The sequence below is a fragment of the Magnolia sinica genome, chromosome 18 (genome assembly GCF_029962835.1).
Source record: "Magnolia sinica isolate HGM2019 chromosome 18, MsV1, whole genome shotgun sequence".
In the NCBI taxonomy this organism is placed as follows: domain Eukaryota; kingdom Viridiplantae; phylum Streptophyta; class Magnoliopsida; order Magnoliales; family Magnoliaceae; genus Magnolia; species Magnolia sinica.
In genome coordinates, this window is record NC_080590.1 from 27514374 (window position 1) to 27534110 (window position 19737).

A 19737-nucleotide genomic window follows, 5' to 3' on the forward strand; every position below is an offset into this window, starting at 1 on the left:
GGACACGAGGCCAGATCCCCTATAAAGCATCGGACGGCTAAGCTCAACCTACAACATGACGTGTGTAAGCTTCAGTATCTTTTACATAAAATCCAATCCGTCTATCATGTGAGACCTATCATTTTATAACTTAAGGATAAAATTTAGGCCGATCAAAAACTCAGTGGACCACACCCACTGGGAAAAGTTAGGATGCAGACGCATACCGTTAAAATACTTCGAGATTCTGCGTCGAACCCATCGTCCTTTGCATATTACATCTAATCCATTCAAAATATGCGTCCCAACAGAATGAATGAATACCCAAAACTAGACCATTCCAAAGATCAGGTGGGTCAACGCCAAGTGATTTTATAACTTGTATGCATGATTTTGCATGGTGTGTCCTACATAAGTTTTAGATAGGCATGATCTTTAGGACTAATGAGAACACGAGAGGGATCACACATGATGGACGGATAGGATTTGATGCATACTTAACGATGGGCCCCACATATCGCGTCGTGGGTTAAACTTAATCTACACATCATTGCAGTGTATCCCACTCAAAAGTCCCAAAACAGCCCCGGGAAGAAACACCAGCACCCAGCAGCAGATGGCTGAGGAAGAAAAGAGAGAGAAATGATGGAAAGCGGTGCGAGTCACAGAAGAACGGTGCACCCACACCACCACAATGGCACCACCAAATCGGCCGAGTCGACTCAGTCACTCCCGCTCGTCGTCTCCCTCAATTGCATCGAGGACATCGCCACGCTCGAGCAGGACGCCCTCTCTGGCCTCGCCACGGTCGAACACGTGTCCCTGGACCGCATCACCGATGGCCGGATCGAGCCCGCCGCGGCCGTCCTCCTCCACTCTCTCGCTTTCCTCCCCCGCGCCGCCCAGCGCCGCCTCCACTCCCGTCAGCTCATCCTCTGCCTCGGGTCCTCCGACCGGGCCGTAGACTCCTCCCTTGCCGCCGACCTCGGCCTCCGGCTCGTCCACGTCGACGCCAGCCGGGCTGAGGAGGTCGCCGACACCGTCATGGCCCTCTTCCTGGGCCTTCTCCGCCGGACCCACCTCCTCTCCCGGCACGCCTTCTCGGCATCGGGATGGCTGGGGTCGCTGCAACCGCTCTGTCGCGGGATGCGACGGTGCAGGGGGCTGGTGCTTGGGATTGTCGGGAGATCTGCATCTGCACGATCATTGGCAGCTCGGAGTCTGGCTTTCAAGATGAGTGTACTCTACTTGGATGTCCATGAGGTACACTGTAATTCCCCACCATTATCAAATCTCTCTCTCTCTCTCTCTCTCTCTCTCTCTCTCTCTCTCTCGTTTTTGATGGTTCAAGTACATTTTGAAATGTCTGTAATTGTTGATTCTTTCGAACTAAGACTGCATTTGGGTGTCTTGAGATGGTGGTTGGGCGGGATTGGTGTTTGCAAAAAAAATAAAAATAAAAATGCATAAACCAAGCATCTTGACTTCTCGATGAAATGAACAGAATGTTTATTTCAGGTGCAGGTTTTGATGAAAAACAGATGGTCTGCTCAATGTCAATTTCCTGTGCTGTTCCAATTGTGGTGTCTTTTGGATGCTGGGTAGCCTCGATATGTTTCCATTCAAAATGTTGTTTGAGGGCACTTCATTGGACAACTTCCACAAAATGGAGTTTCATTAAAAGGGGGTTCCACGATTGCAAGTGTGCTTTTTAGTGCCTATTTTGATGAGTGGGTGACCAGATGAGGTTTGCGAAAGTGCATCCAAGTGCTCAAGAGGAACTGCAGTTTGGTCCAAAATGGCATTTAAGTGTCAAACCCCCCTTTTGAGGGTGCATCCAAACAGGCTGTAAATGTGTTTTTTCCTGAAAGCTGTTAGAATGGATATTGAGTTCTCCTGTAAATTACGAGTCTGTAGAACCCTTTAAAGAAGACTTAGAAAGCAGTGTGAAATTACACGTTTTCTAGCTTTCTATCTAAAGACAATGGGTGGGTGGTCTACTGGAAAATCACCATTCGGTGAGATATGGTGGCATATGATGTTAGATTTGAATTGCTTGACCCACTTGGAGTACATTCCTATCTTACTGGTTTTCGAAAGCAATGCAAGGACTTTGGGGAACTTGTTTGGAGGAGAATGACAGGGAAGGAGTCATGGTCCTTCTGGGGGAGTTCTAGTCAGCAAAGGGAAAACTCTTGAAAGTGCTAAAAGAAATGGACGAGGAAAAAGCTCTTGAACTGTCATTCCATAAAAAGAAAACACGAGGAGAAAGCTCTTGAAGTCTCGGACCTTTTTGTTGGGCGAAAATTTCAAGTTGGAGGTTGTCATAAATGGATGAATTTAGGTAAAGAGATGGGTGAGTTTCAGTTGGAATACCATTGTATCAGAGGGTTAATTGTTGGGTAGAGATCTGTTGTTGTTCTCCTTTCACCAAAGTAGGGGGCCTGCTTAGATCATCGCAGGTGAAATGCTCTACTTGTACTTGAGCCCTCCTGCTTTTCTATTCTCAGATATGTTGTGGATTTGCCACAGATGTGGCATGAACATGCTATGGATGCGAAATTTACACATAAAATTGAAGTACCGAACGTGATATGACACAGATATGTTACCTATTCTGAAGTATCCAGGCATCATAGTTTTCCATGTCTTTTGGAAGTAGCTTCTGACATGGTTGGGTTTTGCTTATGTTATTGGTAGAGGTTGAAGGTGTTCCTCATATTTATGCGGAAGCAGTTGATATTCCCCTCTTGCATCAAGGTGGTGGATAAAAGGAAGGCTAGGGTGGTATTGTAGCTTGAAGTACAACAATGCACGGGTAGTGGATGTGTAAGTGGATATGTTAGAGGAGGTTCTTGGATGGGGTTGTCGACATGGAACATTTATCCAGAAAGGGGTATTTTGGTAGAGGCAGTGATATGTTAAAAACTATGTCAGTAACAACTGCAAATTCCTAAATCAGGCAAGCAGTAGGATTTATTTGGGAAGGGAAAGTGTAGGGTGTGGGAGTTAGCTAAAATGGGGCATTTATGACCTTTCAAAAGAAGGAAAAAAGTAAATGCGTAATTATTAGGGAAAGAATAATTTTGGAAGGTGCTCTAGCTGTTGTTTGGATATGTTGAAATCTCCACTTAAGAACTCAAGTTCCATTTGACTAGTGTTCTAGCATTTGGATTCCCATAGAATTGATCAGGTAAAAACTCTACTTCAAGAAGAAACGAGTAAAGTAGAGAAAATTAGTTCTTATAAAAGTAAATATTTCTGTCCAAAGTAAATATTTCTGTCCACGAACTCTCTTGCTTGGAACTTAGTGTCCGTGGAACTAATGTGGAGAGTTCCATTGTCCAAACAACCCTTCAATTAAAATATATCCTGGATCCTTGTGGCCCTTAATAGAGTGGAATGGCGGAGCAGGATTCAGGTAGCCAACCCTAGTCATGGTATGCCAAAACGGTTACGTAACAGTAATGGTTGTAACCGTTACGCGTAACGAGGCTGAAACGGCTGTTACACAAAAAATGACCTGCAATGGTCTTGAAATAGATCTTTAGAAAAAAAGAAAAAGAAAAAGAAAAAATAAGGAAAAAAAAGAAAGAAAAAAGCGAGGTCGTTTCAGCCCGTATCATAACAGTAATGGCGGCCACTGTTACCATTATGGAACATCTTGGCCCCAGTTCGTTGGAATGAGGCCTATGAGATGACGATTATATCTTGGATCCTTGTCTAATCACAAGATGATGGACAAGGAAGTCCATTTCCTTGTTTGCAGATTGTCATGGAACAACATAGGTCCCCTCATTGGATGGTCAAAATGCTTTTCTCCGGCAACTTGTATGGTTCAAGACTTTGTTGCAGGATCCTTCTAACTAGGTGCCACTCTTGCTTTGAATCTCCACTTTGGACACTCGCTCTCGCTCCTTCCTACCTATCTATACTTTCTTACATTTTGAAGGAGATGCTTCCCTGCTCCCGCAACCGGATTTGTTGCTGCTACTCTTCACGCTTTGTCCAACTATAGTTCAAGATTGGAGGCATTCTCATATGAACAAATTTATTTATTTATTTATTATTAATTGACTTTGAATGGGAAGCTCCTTTTTTTTTTTTTTTTTCTTTTTTGGAAAATGAATCATTAGGGGTGGAAATAATGGATTTCAATATTGTTGGCATCTTATTCAAGATTCAATTCCCATGGTTCTTGTTTGATCAACAATAAGCAATATCTGTTTCTTTATAACTTGGGCTTCATTGAACCTTTTCTAGGGAAAGGGAAAATCAGGACGAGCTTCTATTACATTTCCTCCAGCTGCTCGAAGAATGGATACACTTAATGATTTGCTTGCAGCAAGTGACCTTGTTTCGCTCCATTGTGCTGTATCAAATGAAACCGTTCAGATTATCAATGCAGAGTGCTTACAGCACATAAAGCCTGGTAATATTCTGGACATTTTTTCAATTCTTTTGTTTTTTCATCATGCAGCAGGTGTATTCTTTTCAAGTTATGGTTGTATTTAACAATGTTTTTGAGCTCTGTATGCCTGACTATCCCTTCGCATATAATTGAGGATAAATTTGCTTGAATGCAGGGGCTTTTATTGTGAATACAGGTAGCAGTCAGCTATTAGATGATTGGGCTCTAAAACAGCTTTTGATTGATGGAACCATTTCGGGTTGTGCGCTGGCTGGTGCAGAAGGGCCACAATGGATGGAAGCATGGGTATGAGCATTAACCTTAGGGTACGAAATGCATTCTTGAATATATGTGGTTATTGAGGCTTGTTCCATTACTTGAATTGGGATTACTTTCTAGAATTTGCACCTCTCCAGGGGGTTGTTTTCATTTGCTGATATTAGGTTTTTTTTTTTTTAAAATTTTAAATTTTTATTTTTTTTATTTGAAGATTTCTTTGCTGGTTTTGGTTAATCTGCAATGCCATATAGGTTTTTTTTTATTCCCCTTTCTTTCTTTTTCTCATACAAATGCATATCTGGTGTGCATCAGACCGATTGGTATCTGCTCCCATTCTATGAAGGACATTCCTGTATTTGAAAATATTGGCATACCTAAGGCAGTCAGAAAATATCTTCGAAGAAGTTTCGGATAGTTACCTGAATAATGTACATGAACTACAAAGCGTTAAACATGAGAGTGCACCGTACCAGTTTAAACTTTGGAACTGGGCATGCTAACAACCACTTCATTTACAAATATTTAGTTGATCACATGATGGAAGCAACAAGATTCACAAAGCTGCATAGAATTAGTCATTTCAAATGACATATTGAGAATTGAGTATGAATTTGAACCCTAACGAAATTGCTTCAGTTGTGGACATAAAACCTTATAGATTAGAATAGCACCTGTCGAAGACTCAGGAATTTTAATTGCTGACTGGAAGTGTGGATCCCACCAGGAGCAGATTTTGAAATTAAATCTTGATTATCCTGCAAAATTAAGATTTTATTTTACTAAAAAAATCAAATCAGAAAAGTTTCTTTGTTCATTTGACTCGCACTGATCTTCTGGTATCATTATTATGTGTGTGCGTGTGCGTGCATGTGAGTTGGGTGTCCGTGCAGAAGGCATGATCTTCTCTGGTTACAACACTCACAACACTTAGAAATGAAAACCTAAGAACAAACTCACTCTCTGGGACAGAACATGTTTTGCTATTCAAGACTTGTTCGCAAATGGGACTCGACTCTTAAGTTATAGAGCATTTGAAGTTGGTGGATTCGAAGGGCTTTGGAATCTGTAGAAATGAAACTGATTGAAGTCCGGACTTGAAGCTAGTTACAATCCGGAAGCTTACCTTGATGAACACCGTTTTCCTCGAATGATAAGTACCTTGAATCCACAATGCGAGAAAAATAATGAAAAAGTTGAGAATTTTATTAAAAAGGTATCAAAATAAATGAGTTTGCATCCTTAAATAACCCTAAATAAACCTTAAGATGCAATTAGAAGAGACCCAAACAAATAAGGAAATAAAAACTGAAAAATGCTTAAATTTTCGATCAATCGACTTGACCACTTGACCTGTCGATCGATCAAATTGAGCAAAAAAGTATCCAACAAACTTTTCAACTAAATTTGAATTTCCATCGATTGATCGATTCAACCAATGGATCAATTAATTGACTCGATTGGTATGCTCGATCGACCTCAATCGATCGAGATATGATGAATTTTGTTGATTTCCTTCTTGGACTTCTTCTGGTCTATTTATTATAGGCACGTGCTTGCTTCACGTCCTACATCAGATCCCCTTCACTTAAAAAAAAAACTCATCCTCGAGTTATCCTCCGATTCCGGTTCATGATACTCATACAGGTCCGCCACGTTGAATGTGCTCGAAATCCCCATGTCGTTAGGACAATCAACGACATAAACTTGTCATTGATCTTGTGAAGTATAGGTACTGGTCCGATCTTATTATTCTTCAGCTTGTTGTACTTCCTGGTTGGAAATCTTTCCTTTCGCAGGTGAACCATAACGTTGTTGCCCAAATTGAACACCTTTGGACGTTGATGTGTGCCAACCCTTTCCTTGTACTTGTCATTGGATGCTCTCAAATGGGCCTTAACATCAGCGTGTATACTTAGTATTCAGTCCACCATATGTTCTGCAGCAACGCTCACACCTGGTAGCTTGGGCAATGGAATCAAATCAAGAGTGTTTAGGCACTCGTTTGCACACAACTTCAAACGGGGATTTGTCGGTTTTGCATATTGTTGAACGCAAATTCCACTTGACCTAAGGCAAAATGCTGATTGTACGATTCACCACCTTGGTTTACCCATTTGCTCGCGGATGATATGCATTGCTGAACTGTAGCTTGATGTCAAATTGCTTCCACAAAGTCCTCCAAAAGTGACCGATGAACTTAGTGTCACGATCTAAGGTGATAGATTTTGGGACTCCATGTACTCGAACCACCTCTCGGAAGAACAAATTTGCAACGTGTAGCGTCGATAGTCTTCTTGCATGGTATGAAATGAGCCATCTTGGAGAATTTGTCGACCACAACAAACGTTGAGTCCATTCTACGTTGGATTTGTGGGAGACCTAGCACAAAGTCTATAGACAAATCCTCCCAAGGATCGTCAGGGACATGCAATGGGGTGTATAGGCCCGTGTTTTGTGACCACCTCTTGGATGCCTGACACGTATGTCATCGTTGCACTGCTTTTCTCACGTCTTGTTTCAGCTGTGGCCAATAGTAACGTTCCTCCAAGAAAGCTATTGTCTTATCTCACCCTAGGTGATCGCTAATGCCATCTCCATGCCATCTCCATGTACCTCTTGGATGACATGGTCTCTCAAAGGAATACCATGGGACAAGGTTGATATGGTGTTGAAAATCTCGCATGGGAGGCAACCCGTCGGGAAGTTGATTAGGCCAAATTGCTTTAAATTTTTGCAGCAACAATTTCAGTTTCTCGGGAATAACTGTGGGCTCTACTTCTTCGCCCTTTACAATCGGTGCATAGACTTGACCCGTCTCTTTGGATTCCTCCACAAAGTCCTGTATGGCTAAGAGAGAACGCCCTTCTATTTTGGAAGTTTCGGATTGCTCATTTGGGTCCATAGGGGCGAGTATGGTTTTTCGGCCATCCTTGATGAAAATATACACATTATCTCGTCCTTTATGAGTGACGTCATGATCTGATTGCCACGATCGACCAAGTAGTATGTGACAAGCCTCCATGTCAACTATGTCGCATGCAACTTGGTCCTTATAATGCTTATCAATTGAAATAGATATAGCGCATTGTTCAGTTACCGTTGTCTCGCTGACTTTCGTAATCTAGCTGATCGTGTGTGGGGAGGGATGTCTTCCTGTTTTTAGTTGCAACTTTATCATGACCTTGGAGACGATGTTCTCACTACTCCCGCTGTCTATGATCACAACACAAACTTTTCGATTCAACGTACACCTTGTTCGGAAGATGTTATATTGTTGTGGGTGTACTTTTTTTAGTGAATACAATAGATGTCTCACTATTAGGGACTAAACGTGATCTCGTGGAGTCCAATCTGCTTCATCTGGTTTATCATCCACTGCGTGATCCACTTTATCAACATCCGGGTCTTCCTCTACGTTTTTAGCTCTTCCATCATTAATCGCGAGGTTAGCCACTTGTCGCTGGGGACACGCGCTTGATAGGTGACCCGGTTGGCCACATCGATAGCAATGTTTTGGCTTTGGACAACCACAAGGGTTTGGGATCTTGCTTGGACTAGCAACAGTAGTTGCGCCCCTTTGGAGTCTCACTTGCCAGATTCCTGACTCTTGGTTCGCGGGTGTAGGAGGTTGAAGCGCCCCCCTACAGGTTTGTTTCCTTGGCCTGTGGTGCTCCCTGCGAAGGACCCACAGTGGCTACCCTATTAGTAGGGTAGGCCCGTGTGTTGGATCGCTCAAGTCGCGTTTCCGTTCGGGTGGCCAGCTTCATCACTTCATTCATCATCCAATGGGTTGCATATGAACTTGATCCTGGATTGCAACATGCAACCCGCCATTGAATTGGACAACTTGCTGTGATTCAGTCTCGAGCAAATCGTTCTGCTCCGCCAAATGGCAGAGCTCTTCTGCGTAATCTCTTACTGTTCGACTACCCTGTTGTCAATTTTGGTATTGTTGGAACAATACCTGATCGTAGTCGCTGGAGAGGAATCACGCCCGCATGAGTTGTTTCATCCGCTGCCACGTGTGGATTGGTGCCTTCATTTGTCTCATCCATGCGAGCTTGCCACATGTGGATTGGTGCCTTCACTTGTTTCGTCCATGCGAGCTAAAATTGCTCCCACCAAGCCAAAGCTCCGTCCTTCAACTTGTAAGCCTCCAATTTAACCTTTTTCTCTTTTAGGATTTCCATGTAGTTGAAGAAATGCTCAACTTCAAGCAGCCAATAGAGGAAGTCCTCAATGTAGAGTTGGTTGTTGAAATTGGGAAGATCGACTTTCATCCTGAATTCTTGATCCGTTCGATCTACTCGATTGCCGACTCGGCCGGGGTGTTGGATGATCATATCATCGATCTATTCGTCGCTAGATCCCACATCTTCAAGCATGATCCTCTAATTCCTCGCGGGCATCTTCCCTTGATCAGCACGATTGCGAATTCCAATGCTTATGAGAGGTGGATTATCGCCACGAATATGGAGTTGCCATAATGCCTTCGTCATACGATCAAGAGCAGCCTGCAACCCTTGCATGACTTGCTGATTCTCCCGTTGCGCTTCCTTGAAAGCTGCCGCTGTTAAAGGATAATTCCTTGGAGCACTGTCCATGGGATTGTTACCCGATTTGTCATTAGAAGACATCGATCCGAGGAGAAACCTCGCTCTGATACCAAACTGATGTAGGGATGGGTGTGATGAGGTTAAACACCGTTTTCCTCGAATGCTAAGTACCTTGAATCCACAAGAGAAGTTTCTCGTATCCACGAGAGAAATAATGGAAAAGTTGAGAATTTTATTAAAAATCTATTAAAATAAACGAGTTTGCATCTTTAAATAACCATAAACAAACCCTAAGACGCAATTAGAAGAGACCTAAACGAATAAGGAAATAAAAACTAAAAAATGTGCAAATTTTCGCATTACGTCGATCGGTCGATCAATCGAAAGGGTGTAAAAAGGTCCAGAGACTAAAATCCATAAAATAGAATTTGTTCTGATCAATCAATCCGATCTGTCGATCGATCAAACCGAGCAAAAAAGTGTCCAGTAAGCTTTTCATCTAAATTTGAATTTCCATCAATCGATTGACTCGATCGATCTGCTTGATTGACCTTGATCAATCGAACTATGCTGAATTTTGTTGATTTCCTTCTTGGACTTCTTCTGGTCCATTTATGATAGGCATATGCTTGCTTCACGTCCTACATCGTGAACAAGTCTTGAATAGCAAGACGCTTTCTGTCCTAGAGAGTGAGTTTGTTATTAGATTTTCATTTTTGAGTGTTGTAATCGGAGAAGATCCTGCCTTCCGGTATCAAAGCCACCGAAGAAGTCTTTCCGGTATATACAGTATTTGTAATTAGTTTTATCAAGTAGTCTTGTAATGGAGTGAAATCAGGTTACATGTGGGTGTGTGCTTATATGTGTGCGTGCACATGCTTGTACGTGTTTGTGTGTGTGCTTGCGTGCATGTGTGTACGGGTGGGAATATAAATCAAAGCTAGAATCTTGAGAACATTGCTGTTTATTATAGGAATTAGATTGAGCTTTTGGATCAGATTGGTCTATCTTGGATGGTCTTCACATTAGTAAATTTCTTGTGATTCGTCTTCTTTTATTTTGTTTTATTTTATTTTTTTACTCATCTCTGTCTCTTATCATGTACACTTCAAATTCGGTCATTTCAAATGCATGAACACTATCTATTGCATTCCTTTTCTCTCTTCTGCTGAAACGGTTATTTCAAATGCATGTACATTATACATTACCATATCTGCTGGACTTGGATGTCAGTTGTGGTAGATGCTTGGATTTCAACTCATGTAAGCCAAGGAATTTAGGGTCCATTTTGGAGGTGGGGGCTGATCTAACCAATCCTGGCTTCATTTCAGGTGAGAGAGATGCCCAATGTATTGATCCTACCCCATAGCACAGATTATAGTGAAGAGGTATGGATGGAAATACGGGAGAAAGCTGCTTCTATATTGCAGACATACTTCCTTGATGGAGTTATTCCCAAGGATGCCATTTCTGATGATGATGATGATGACGATGAAAAAAGTGAAACGGGGTATGGAGATGATCAATCTGAGAAACGAGAGAAAGAAAGCATGTTGCAGGTTAGTAATGGCGAGCAACTTACAGATGAAAGCCAGTTAATTCCAGAATGCAGTAAAAAAGAGGCTGTTTATCAATTGGCAGAGTCTCGTGTGCAGTCTCATGGTCCAGGTGTTTCTCAAGATACCGGTACATCTGATGGAAAGCATAACAGGTCAGGGAAGAAGGGTAAAAAGAGGTCTGCACGTCATAAACCCCAACAACAGTCAGACACATTAGAAAGAGATGGCAATTATTCATCACAGCTAGAAGATGATACTGTTGTAAGTGGCAGAGATCAAGCATTAAGTTCCAATTCTTGTTTCGCTTCCCCAGAAGATTCTAGAAATAGGCAAACGTGCCCTGCTGAATCAGCTCCAGAATCAACTTCCATAAATCAGGCAACATTAAGCAAGGGACTCTGTATAAAATTGGGTGAGCTGAAAGATGGGTATGTTATAGCATTACACGCAAGAAATCAACCTGGATTTTACGTGTCCAGGCAAAAAGTCCCTGCTGGAGGATGGTACCTGGATACGATGTCTAATGTCACGAAAAGGGATCCTGCCACGCAGTTTCTCATTGTTTCTAGAAGCAAGGTGTAGTTGCCTGGGACCTTTTCCCCTTTCTTTAATGCATCCGGTCTCTATGATCTTTCAGTTTAATATGGAAACAAAAGTGCGACATGTAATGCTAATCTTATTGGTTAACTGATTTGGTATTTGAATTTGTTTATTCAGGACACTATTGGGTTGAGATCTTTTGCAGCTGGTGGAAAATTATTGCAGGTAGTGAATCTTGATTACTTTGCCTTAGTCCTTAATTGTGGTGTTTAGATGAGAGTGTGTGGTCAATGTTGTGAAATGTCATACGTGATCCCATGCGACACAAGGGGGACAATATGCATATGTTATCGCCAAGGTATTCCCTAATGGTAATGGTGGCCGTTATGGCTACCACCATTACCTTTACGATCAAAGTATTCTGTATCAGTAACGGTGACCGTAATGGTCACCACCATTACCGATACAGGGGCATAATGACCGTTATGACCCCAGTAATGGTTGAAAATTTTCTTTTGCTCAAAAAATTCTGAAAAAATATCTAGAAAATTCATAATAATGTAAATATTCCAAATATGCATTCATTTTTTGTTTTCAACATGTTTATGGTGTAACGGTACACTCTTTGGTGAGAGTGTTGTATCGGGCTGTCTAGTGAATTTGTTAACATGATTAATTTGTATCTAATGTTTACACATCACAATCAAGCATTAGAACTAGAAAAACAAGGTATAAATACTACTTTTTAAATCTTTTGAAAAGAAGGCCCTCGAAGCTTCTATAATGCAGGGTCATTTTCACATCGCCCTCAGTGTGAAAATGTCCCTGCATTAACTGTCCTATATCATTTTATTCTCTTAAATCACTTCAATCTACGGTTTTAATCTTAAACTTTATAGTAAGAGTAGTCAAAATCTGTTGTACAATGATCTAGGAGAGTTTTTGGAATGAGAAAAGTGAAAAAAAGAGAGGAGAAAAATGGATTTAAATAATGAAAAAAGTGGTCATTTTTCGATTGTTGCGGAGGTAACGTTTGTTATACCCCATAACAGTCTTTACGGGCACCATAACAGCCGATATGGTCCCAAAAAGCCAATTGCCCCGTTTCACCCCCATATCACATAACGGTCATGGCCATTACCTATACGTATCAGCCTTTACGGGCGTATCGTAATGGATACGGACTTGTTTACGATATGTGTCATAACGACTGTTTCGTTTTTTTTTTTTTTAAAATTTTTTTTTTATTGAAAAAAAAACTGAAAAACCCATATCTGCCCCATAACGGATCGGATGAGGCCATTACGTCATACCATATTGATTGCACAACCCTCAAAACTTTTTTTTTGAAAAAAATAAAAAATCTGAAAAATCAAAGCAAAATGGAAAAGAATTGTAAAAATACTACAAGTGAGGGGAATTGTTTTATATCTTTTACACTATAACAAGTCAACTAATGACTAATCAAATGAATACATATTTATGGGAGGGGGGATAATAAAAATTTTTAAAAGTTCCAACTGTTGGGACATTTTCCCATTGCATACAACATAACCAAACAATGATGGCTTATGCGGCCGCATAAAGCTCAACAATCCAAAAACTGCATATGCTACTATGGCATATGTGGTCCATACTTTCTTTTGGAGACTATGGACTGCAACAGGGAAAAAAATGCAGTCCACACTCTCCAAATGGCACATGCGATCACATAATTGCTTATACGGTCACATATGGCAGCACTGAGCATGATATCTAAGTACTGTCATTCTTTGCTTTTACTCCTTTGTATGGCATTCACATATGGTTTTTGCATGATCCCTGCCTCAACATATTATGACATTTGGTATCAGAGTGGGCAATTGTTGGCAGATTTTGAGTCTATATTGTGTCCTGATGGCTTCGAAGAGAGTGACATAAGGTCCCCTTATATGGTAGACGATGTCATTAATCAAGTGAGAGATCCCTAGTAGGCGAGTAAAAAGGGAATACGAAGACTGAATCAACCTTTTAACCCCGGAAATGTCCTTTTTCATAGGCCCTAAAAGACACCATAGAGTCCTTATGAATAGTTAATTAGGAGTTTTCCTACTCTTAGATTGATCGGTCAATCTAATAAGATCATAAATAGCAGCAACTCTTATCTACACAGTTTTGGCCATATTGTAATGGCAAAAAAATAGTAGAAGTAGATCCAGCAAATCATTTCCAAAATCTTCAGAGAATCTTCAAAATCAGCAACTGCAATCTTCCAAGAAATAGAAAATAGTAGTCTCTAAAGTTCAGACACTGAAACAAGAAGCAAAAGGTACAAAATTCACCACATTCTGGGCCTTGCTCCAGCATCAGCATGAGTGGTCTGTTTTGCTAATTTCCACACGTGATGCTTGTCCGTTAATGGTTCACTTCTCAAGCAGTTCTCCCTGAGCAACAGGATTACTAATAGTTCTTAGTCTCTAGTGTGGACCCTGTCCAGCTGTGGTTTTGCTAGCACTCCATTAAGGTCCATGGTTTTGTATAACCTGCAAACCATTTGAACTCAGATTATGCCAATTTGGTTAAACTTTAAAAAATGTTAACTGTGATATGACATTTTTTTAAAATTTAAAATTTATTATTATTATTTTTAACACACGCACACACACTGCCACACACTCACGCCTTAGTGGGATTTCACCACCTATGGGTACTCGAACCCTTGACCAGGTGTTGAAACTCCTAAGAGCCTACCACTGGAGCAAGAGCAAGGACCCGTGATATGACAACTTGAAACCAATGATGTGGCTGTTGATCTTGCGCTTCAACATCCTTATCGTCCAACTTTTTGTATCAGGACTTTGGTCCCTTTTTAAAAATCTCTTAATCATTTTTTGCTCTTTTATATATATATATATATATATATATATATATATATATATATATATATATATATATATTAGTGTCGTAGTGATGGATGTCTGTGGCATTGATAACTTGGTTTACTCCTTTCTTGTATTAGAACTTGGTTTACTCCTTTCTCGTATTAGAACTTGGTTTACTCGTTTCTCGTATTGGTGTTTTTCTTGCTAATACCATTTAAGAGGCCTTATATGGTTTTCGTCTCTGGAAGCTGATTTTTTGTGAATCATTCAGGAAATTAACAAAATTGGCTCATTATGGTAAAATTTAGGAGCTCATTACCGTGGTTGCTTTTGGATTTGTTTATGGTTGTTTTAGATATTTCCCCTACAAGCATTTTGGTAATAGTCGTTCATGACAAGCAAGCAAGCAATTTTTCTTGTTTTATCTAAGGATCCAGCTACATTTTCCATTTTGATTTTTCAGATAAATAGGAGAACGGAATTTGTATTCACAAGTCACAGCTTTGATGTTTGGGAGAGTTGGACATGGGAAGGTTCTTTGCTTGAGGAGTGTAGGCTTGTCAACAGTAGAAATCCCTTGGTGAGTTTATTTGGTGCTGTTACATTTTTCCTTCGCAGTAAAGGGTCACATGATAAATTTTGCTGGTTTCATAAGATTTACAAGGTGCACTATTCATTTGGAGTTAGTGTTGTTGTTGTTTTTGGTGGTGTTGGTGCTGCTATACTGCTCATGTTCTTATGGGAAATGCTAACATCCCACCTTCATGGGGACGTTAGCAATGTCCCTAAAGTTCTTGAATGCCACTTGGAATGCCCAATCGTTGATTTGAACCATCCATTCACTCATACACTAGGGGTAAGCCATTGTACAAAAATCACATCAATTGGATGATCCTATACATCCAATCAATACCATGGAAAATGGAGGGCCAAGATTGATCAGAGAAAATTAGGTCCAATCATCACCTTGAAACATCTATTTGATAGATCCAACTGGGTTAATTATGATTCCGAAGTAGCACTTTGATTTGATGATTCTAACTATGCGATCCGTGGCTTGTAAAATGCGGATGGTGGTAACACTTTTGCTCCATTTAAAGGGTTAGGATCACGATCGGCATGATTCTTGCACCATGGCTTGGTCCCAATGGTATGATTGAATGAACTGTCCTGATTGATAGTTGGGTGTCCCACATGTTATTCAAAAGCTCTGGGGATGTTGCTAATGTCCCCATGAAGGTGGGGACGTTAGCATTTCTCTGTTCTTATCATTGTTCTTCAAGTTATTATGGTCTATGAACATGTGGTTCTGTACTGAAAATGGTTCTTACCATTAACATTTTGTGATGATACCTTGCTTATAGGACATGGTAGCAAGATCAGACATAGTAGGTAATCTTGTAGTGCTCTATCATGCATCAAGCTGTTATTGGGTGGAAATCTAATCCAATTTGAGGCTCTTGCCAGACCTCATTTGCTCATTCTATGGAACCTAGATTTGGCACCACGTAGAGTTTCTACATTGAGAAGTGGAGAAAGCTAACCCAAAATATCTGGGATGATGATTATGATGATAATGAATTGAAAAGAATTCATTTGTAAAGGGGAATAATCCAGTTCCCTTTCCCCTCATATTAGTGCATTCTCCTTCCCATTTAGGTTAACCCTTTCCAAAAGAATTTTGCACGATTGCTGGCTATTTGTTGCTCCTGTTGCCACTTGCCACCCTTGTGCCTCATCACATGGTGATTTAAACTGTTCAATCTAGTGAGCCTCCCTTGGAAAATATTAAATATCCCACTGAACAGAGATCCGTAACTGTTTATGCAAATGTGTTGAGATGGAGATTGCTGCTTTTAACTGTTCTTTTTATAGATGATGAAGATATTCTAATTGGCAGAATTTTTGCCACTTGGCAATCAAAAGTGAACATGCTGGATGAATTGTCTGGATCACCATGTGCTCAGGCTCAAGTGGTGAGCTACGTGTAGTTCACTGCATCACTGCATAAGTGGAGATGGGAATACTGTCAATAGCCAAGGAGTTTTCAAGGGAGATTCTTTCCATTGGGGTTTCCTTCCCCATAGTCTGATTAATATTTATTTAACATAATTATTATTATTTATCAGAAAAAGGAGGCAAGGAATGCTGGAAAACCTCTATCCAAAAAGCAGTGAATATGAACAAAATGAGTTCATTTACTGCCATGTCATTCCTGTTGTCACGTCACACACACACATGTTTGAAGTTTTGGTGAACCAATGATATGGGTTTCTCATCTGCTACCATTTGTCTCGAGATGCAGGCCGCTTTGGATGTATGCGTTGAGATTCTTGCGGTGGTGGGTGAAGATGGAGTTACTCGCTGGCTGGATTAGGCGACTCAGGAGGAACCTGCTAGTCCCCAACGCCACTCAACTTTCAGTTTGTATTCCCACGAGAGACTTTGTAAAGTACTCAGTTGAAAGTGAGAAAAACAGGTGAATCTGCATTCTCCATATGTTGTGGGCTTCTATTTAGCTATTTGAAAGTTATTTTAATGTATAGAGAGGATTTCCTTTTGAATCTCTCATGTAGTCCAGTGATCTATTGTATGTCCTTTATAAATGAAATAGTGATTGATTCGGATGCAGTAGTGTTTAAAAGTTAAAAGCCTTTGTTTCACAATAATCACACGAGTGTTAAAGGTGCATTTAGATTGATGTAGGATGATGATCAAGCACGTTCCTAACACACATGGACCGGAAGAAGCCCAAAGAGAAATCGACAAAATTCAGCATAGTTCGACCAGTCTTCAGATCTGGTTGACAGGTTCAAATTCCGTCAGAAATTTTAGATTGCTTGCTGGCTGATTTATGCCAGTTTAGACAGGTTGAAATACCGTTCAACAGGTCAACAGATTGGGTCAACAGGTTGCAATTCACAGAATTCCCTGTTTTAGTCTCTGGACATTTTTAGTCATTTCAACAGGTTGATGGACCGCAGAAAATTGCACGTTTTCTGGAATTTTTTTTTCCTTATTTGATTAGGACTCTTTTAATTGCATTTTAGAATTTGGTTAGGGTTATTTGAGGATGTTAAACTTGTTTTTAGAGGTAATTCTTAAATTGAACAATTAAAACTTCTTAGAAATTTTATTTCTTCTTGTGGATTTGAGATTTTCTTTGGTGGATTCAAAAGCACCTTGTGGATTCAAGGTATTTATCGATTCAAGAGCACCTAGTGGATTCAAGGTATTTATCGATCAAGGAAGATGTCAATCGACCTCATCACCTTATCACGCCCTTCCTTGTGTCACAGATGCTATATCGAATTGGATTGCAGTTGTTGGCCTTGCTACATTGTAATGTACCCAGCATTCATGTTGTGGATGTTGGCTCCAAATTGCAATCATACTTTCATGTTCGATTTGGAATTTCAACTTCCAAATTACACACACACTAGGAAATGTTATCAACTCTTGTTGTTTTCACTCAATAAAACTGAATATTCGCAATTGAATTGGTCTGTGCATCCAAACACGGCCTAAATATTGATAAAATCAAGAGTGCATGTCTCAATATTAGAAATGTGTTTTTCATTCTTTGATGTCATTCTGAGATAGTCTCTTGTATTATCAGAGAGAGGATTTCACAAGGGATCATCACCCCTCTTTTTCTTTCTAGGGTTCGTTTGGTAACCAAATATCATGAAATGTTACATGATATTTCATGATTAATCAGTATAATTTGGTGCAAAATTTCATGATATTTGGTGCAGCCAAACATACCCTTAATCATGTATCCATCAGACTGGGCCAGATATGCACGGCGTTCCCCAAACTCATGCTGGTTGGATGACCCAACTGCTTGTTTGATGAAAAAAATGAAGGGCTGATTTTGGGTCAGGGCCTACATATGGTGTGGCCCGATGGAGGAGCTGTCCCAATCTCCCACTTCCCCTCAATGTGGCCCGATCTGCGGGTTCCTAATCACAACGTTGTCTTGGAAAACCTTCCAAGTGGGCACATATCTCCAGCCATAGACGGGTATTATGTCAAAGCTGGATTATCTCACTCACCAATCCAAGGACTTTTGACAAATCACATGGTTAAAAAGAAATTGAAACACTGATGTTTGATGAGGAAAGCCCTCCAATGGGTGGCTAGGATTGCTCAACATCAGTGATTTATTATTATTATTATTATTATTATTTTAAAATATATTATTATGTCCTATCAATGAGTGTTAGTTAAGTATCGAGTTGAGTTGAATGAGTCTTCGAGTCAACCCAACCCAGCTGAACATTGAGCCAAATCGAGTTTTGGGGTTTTTGAACTATGATAGCAAACATATCATTACATGTTTGAAGAATCTGAAACCACACACTAACAACACTAGACAAAAAAAAAAAAAAAAGGAAGAAAAGAAAGGAAAGAAAATTATAAAAATATATGAAAGTAAGAAACATTCTCCTAGAGTTCATCATCTCTTCTCACTCTCTTCTTTCCACAGCTCAGGCCAATTCTTTTGAGCTTCTTCCCATCCAAGCAATGTTCCCTTCTTATCAGGATCCCAACTAGTTGATAAAGTCCCGTAGGCAATCCCCAGCGCTGACGTTCCAAAGGCTAGCAATGCTGTCAGAAATGGTAGCCAGACAGGCGCGTCCCATACGCGCTGCTCCTTGAGAACTCCTAACAAGTACAGTAGGCCAACGCCCGTTGCCATGGGAGCTCCCACGTAGAACACGATCCGGACCAACATCCTTTCGAATACCACTTGCGGTATTGCGTCCTCGTCCTCATCTCCACCCTCGTTCTTGTTAGATGCTTCTTCTTCTTCTTCTTTGTCTTCTCGTCTTCTGTACTTGTCCGGGACCGGAACGCCGAATCCTTTGGCACCGGCCTGTGGAGGTCTTGCTCTTGCAGAGTATGGTGTATGTAGGGGATTGTAAGGGCTGTGGATGGCTGTAGGGTGTTGGGTTGGGCTTCTTTTCATGCATGGAATTGTACTTTTGGTGTAGAGAGGTTTTGACCTTAGACAAACCAAAGTGTTCATGTTTGAATACAGCCCTATCCTGTGTTTTGAATGCAACACTAGATGTATGTATGTGTTACGGTCAAGACTCTTATGTTATTTTTTTCACCATTTAAAAATTGGTGGTGGCTCATTCTCCTCATATTTTACACTGATTTGCAGCTATCCAGACCACTCAAATTGTAGACGGAGCATGTCTCTAAAATCACACTATTCAATCAATTCTAACCATTCAACTCTTGGTCATTAAATGGATGGTTAAAAGTAAAGCAGTGAGTGCTCCAAATTCGAAGGACAGAAAGTCAGATGGCTAATACAATCTTCTCAGTGCAATTTGTTTGGTGACGCGTCATGTACAGTTGGGTTAGCAGTTTGGATGGTATGGATCGTCTTAAACCTTTGCAATGTGTACATTTGAATGTCACCGCCATTTTTAAAATGGTGTGGAACTAACAAAGGAGTCCTCCATGTATTACAATCTTATCGGAAGATATGAATGGATGTGCATTATGGGGCAGATATTTCTTCCAATATCTGA

The 19737-nt window shown here is 40.6% G+C and overlaps 2 protein-coding genes across 2 annotated transcripts in view; one reads left to right on the forward strand and one right to left on the reverse strand.

The window, feature by feature from the left end:
• LOC131232320 (C-terminal binding protein AN-like) overlaps nt 1–16816 on the forward strand; it is a 31221-nt gene extending 14405 nt beyond the window's left edge. The window contains exons 3-9 of the mRNA XM_058228556.1: nt 604–1242; nt 4243–4411; nt 4566–4696; nt 10557–11360; nt 11502–11549; nt 14649–14765; nt 16491–16816. Coding sequence (XP_058084539.1) covers nt 604–1242; nt 4243–4411; nt 4566–4696; nt 10557–11360; nt 11502–11549; nt 14649–14765; nt 16491–16562 — 1980 coding nt within the window. The 3' untranslated portion in view covers nt 16563–16816. The remainder of the gene's footprint in view (nt 1–603; nt 1243–4242; nt 4412–4565; nt 4697–10556; nt 11361–11501; nt 11550–14648; nt 14766–16490) is intronic.
• Nucleotides 16817–18608: 1792 nt separating this feature from the next.
• Nucleotides 18609–19321, reverse strand: LOC131232850 (uncharacterized protein PAM68-like). The gene has a single exon (XM_058229344.1). It carries the CDS (start codon nt 19218–19220, stop codon nt 18648–18650), a length of 573 nt encoding a protein of 190 aa, XP_058085327.1. The 5' UTR covers nt 19221–19321; the 3' UTR covers nt 18609–18647.
• Nucleotides 19322–19737: the final 416 nt, after the last annotated feature.